Here is a 4,299-nt window from a genome sequence, read left to right on the forward strand (position 1 = left end):
TTGGTCCAACATGATTGGTAATGGGGATACTAAAAGCAAAACGTGGGCGATCATCAGGGTGCAAAGGTATAGAGAAAAAGCAATCCTTGAGATCAATGACAATTTTAAAGAACTTGTTGGGAATAGCAACGGGGGAAGGCAGCCCAGGCTGTAAGGGCCCCATGATTTGCATTGTTTTATTAACTTCTCTTAGGTCCTGTAAAAGCCTCCAGGTACCATTCTTTTTTTGAATAACGAAAATGGGGGTATTCCAAGGAGAGGTAGAGGGCTCTAAATGGCCAGCCTTTAATTGTTCCTGCACTAAACGGAGGGCGGCCGAAATCTTATAAGAGGGGAGGGGCCACTGATCAACCCAGACAGGATCCCCTGATTTCCAATGGATCTTATCCGCCTGGGGTGCAGGAGGATCAGTAACCCTTATGAAAAATGCTCCTTATACCCTAGACCATGACGGTTTGTTTTTGAGGTGGTCTCAATGGGTGAGTTAATTCCCTGATTAGATTTTCCAAGTCCTTTACCAGGTATGAACCCAGATTGTAACATTTGTTTGGTGACCACCTCGTTAGGGCTGCATAATATTGCCCCCATTTGTGCCAAAATATCTCTCCCCCACAAGTTAACAGGTAGACCTGGGACCACAAAGGGTTGGATTTGACCAGAGTTTCCTTCTCCATCTGACCACATAAGAATCTTGCTACTCTGTAGGGTATTATGAGATTGGCCAATACCTTGAAGGTGGGTGGAGGAGGGCTGTAACGGCCAAGAGGAGGGCCAATGTTCTTGGGAAAGAACAGTGGAATCTGCACCCGAATCAAGTAAGCCCTCAAAAGACTTTCCATCTATAGACAGCATGAGAAGGGGTCGCTCCTTGGTAAGGGGTTGGACCCAGTATGCATCCGAGGACCCAGGATTTGAAGCACCGCGGTGACCCCCCCTATGAGGGAGCCCCTTTGTAAAAGGCACAGGGAGTGCTTGAGCAATTCTTTGGCCGGGAGAAATATTTAAAGGCCCTTTCGTGGCCGCCGCCAGGACCTTTATTTCCCCCTCATAGTCAGCATCTACTACCGAGGGAAAGATGGTAATACCAGATAAAGTGGCTGAGGCCCGTCCCAGAATTAGGAAGTATGTTCCAGAAGGGGGAGGACCGAAGACCCCAGTATTAATGACTTGGGGCCCATCCTCAGGTATTAATATTGTACCGGAGGTGGCACAGAGGTCCAATCCTGCGCTGCCTGGGGTGGCTCGTTGGAGGGTGCCTGGTTGTTCGGCTGTCGGGGCCCCGTAGCCGGGAGGAATTGGATGGGCATTGGGCCCCGGGGCTGGGCCCTCTTCCCGTTTCCCGACAAGGGAAGAAGTGGGTTGCCCGCGACATCAGTTTTAGAGCGGCACTCACTAGCCCAATGCTTCCCTCTCTTACAGCGCGGGCAAAATCCCGGAGCGCGGAGTACGGGAACAGGAACTGTAGGGGGAGCTAAGATCTGCCCGGTACAGGGAAGTGAGCATTGTCGGGCAACATGTCCAGGTTGTCCGCAGCGGAAGCAACACCGAGCGGCAATGGGGGTATTTTGGGGAACAGGAGTGTTACTATTAGCATGTTGCATTACAGCCCCGATGGTCAACTTTATTTGATGGGCGGTGGAATCGACATCATTGCACAAGCGAATCATCCCATGAATATCGAGATTTCGGATGTGCCCCTTTAAAGCCGCTTTACAGGCAGCATTAGCATTTTCATAAGCAAGCTGTTTTACAAGTTTCCCTTCCCCGTCTTCTGGCCCTAGGACGCGCTCCGCAGTTTCCTGCAAACGTGCAACGAACTGGGAGAAAGGTTCATGGGTCCCCTGAACTATTTTGCTCAAGGGCGTGGTGACCGAACCTTTTGGAGGAATGGCTCTCCAGGCCCCGATAGCGGCGGCCGCTGTTTGACTAAGGATCCCAGCGGACAAGCTGCGTTGTTTACACTCAGAGGCAAAGTCTCCCCTCCCACATATCTTATCAGCAGTCCAGGTGGCCATGGGAGACCGGGGATTTTTCTGGTTGCGCATTGCCTGAGTTTCCCCCCTATCAAGAAATTCTGCTTTCCAAGTTAAAAATTCTCCCCTACTCAGCACAGATTGGGCCACTTTTATCCATTCTCCCGGCAACAGAAAGCCATCGCCAGGCAAACTTTCAAGTATGGACAAGGTAAAGGGAGCTGTGAGGCCATAGCTCTTTATAGCACTGTGTAAATCTTTGACAGTTTTAAATTTTATCCGTTCTACAGTAGGCAAAAGGTTCTGATAGTCTCCCTCATTTTCAGAATCGTTATGTGGGCTTTTCCCTTCTTCCTCAGATTGTGCCACATCCTCACAAGCTGGGTCATCAGGTGTGCTGGCTCTAGAGGCCTCTTGGGCGTCAGTAGACGCCTTCTGAGTTGTATCCGGGTCCTGTGAGGGTTTGGTACCGGATCGAGTCATGATGGGGAAAACAAAGGGGTTGGCTCGGGGTCCCTTAGGGGGCTTAGATTGAGGCCCCGAAAAAATAGAATTTTGTAGAGCGGAGACTTCTAATTGTAGATTAGCCAATTCACTCTGTAAAGTAAAGACGCCTTTGAGGCTTTGAATTTGTTGTTGCAGTTGTTTCTTTGTCTCCAAAAAGGGGTCAAGAACCGCCTGAGGGATATGGAGGGGGTTGTAAGGAGGGGGGCACGTGGCAGGCCTCCCTGCAGCAAAAAAGGTATGAGATGAAGGCCAAACAGGCTCATGATATTTGGCGGCCTCGTCCTCCAGAACAGTTGCATCTCCGGGATCAAGGGGTTCAGGGCCGGGTTTTGGGATTATGGGGTATATTTGAGAATAAGGGCCTCCAGACGGAGACGAGGGCTCTATGTCCACGACTACAGAAGGACAGGGGGAAGAGGTAGCTCCACCTTTAACGGATGGGGGGCGAGAGAGCTGTTTGAGCGTTTCAGTGGCTACCGATAGCAGCTGTCTCTTATTACTATCAGTTTCGGCCCCTTCAATGATATCTCGAATGAGTCCCCAATAACTGAGACAACTAACGGGGACAGCATTTGGTCCCTCTTTTTCTAGTAATCCATTTAAATCTTTTCCTACTTTTGCCAACTCAAGGGATGAATATCTGGGCCGCTAAGAATGAACCACGGACATTTTTCATCAACAAAACAGAAAAAACTAACCAAATCCTTTTTCTTAACCCTAACTCCTCTCTCCCTTAACGACTTCTTTATCTCTTTGATAAAGGTCTCCTCTCTGGAGATTGAATGGCCCATGTTTAAAAATGGGACAGCAATGACTTACCCGCCGTTCCGACGTCTGGGGGTCGCAGTCGCCGGGAAGGCACTCCTAGTTGCGTGCACGCCTTTTACTTGTTGCGCTGTCCGGTGAAGGTCCGTGCCTCGAGCCCCACGTTGGGCGCCACTTGTCCCGACCCGCAGGACTTAGTTATTGCGTAGAACCCGAGGAGGACCGCACCTTGAAGAGAACATGGGCGGGAGAAAAGAGTGGAGGCAAGACAGTGTTCTGATCAAGCCTCAAAATTTTATTTTCAAGTGGTTATATTTATACACTCAGGTGGAGAGGGCAGGGGCGGGACTGATCAGAGAGTATTTCGTTACAAGCTTATTGGCGACCACCAGAGAAGGTGATTTCTGCCTGGCTGGTCAGAAACAGATGGGCTGTGTGAGAAGTTGCAGGCTCTCGCTCTGCAGGCAGGGGAATGGGGATCAAAGACACGAGATAAGGCCGGCGCTTCCCACTGCCCTGGCTGTCCAAATGGTCACAGATAGCAGAGTTTACTCAGGATGTGATTCTTATCTTTGGGTGCAGGCTTAAGGCTCCCGACATGGACCCCTGGTCTACCAGAGAAGGCAGGCCGCTCCCAGCACCTCCACCTTCCCGGAGTGTGGACACCGAGCGTTCCAGAGCCACAATTCAGCAGGATATCTTTTCATCCCAGAGGCCCCGGGGCTCCTTCCTAAGGCCTCTGCTCCTTCCTGCTTTCCGCATTGGAAATCTGACTTCGGGACGGAAGCAGACACCTCCCTCTCAATCACCTTTCTGCCTGGGATGGTCGTAATGGTCCCCGTGTACGCATTGAAAATGAAGAAATGAAAGGCTCAAAGAGGTGATCGCAAAGCTCAAGAGGCACGGAGGCCGAAATCAGACCCACGGCTGTCTGCAGTGTCCCCAACTGACCTCTTTCCAGCGGGTGACGGCCTCCAGGGACGGAGGGGCCAAAGCATCCCTGGGTACGCTGTCTGTGGGTGGCCTGGAGCTCTGCACGAGGATACAGAGAGCA

The 4,299-nt window shown here is 51.1% G+C and overlaps 1 protein-coding gene across 1 annotated transcript in view; it reads right to left on the bottom strand.

Moving 5' to 3' along the window:
* Positions 1-1,187: 1,187 nt before the first annotated feature.
* LOC120597821 (endogenous retrovirus group K member 8 Gag polyprotein-like) overlaps positions 1,188-4,299 on the bottom strand; it is an 8,834-nt gene continuing 5,722 nt past the window's right edge. The window contains exon 2 of the mRNA XM_039856492.1: positions 1,188-3,128. Coding sequence (XP_039712426.1) covers positions 1,188-3,128 — 1,941 coding nt within the window. The remainder of the gene's footprint in view (positions 3,129-4,299) is intronic.

The sequence above is a fragment of the Pteropus medius genome, unplaced genomic scaffold, assembly GCF_902729225.1.
Source record: "Pteropus medius unplaced genomic scaffold, Ma_sr-lr_union100, whole genome shotgun sequence".
NCBI classification, from domain to species: Eukaryota; Metazoa; Chordata; class Mammalia; order Chiroptera; family Pteropodidae; genus Pteropus; species Pteropus medius.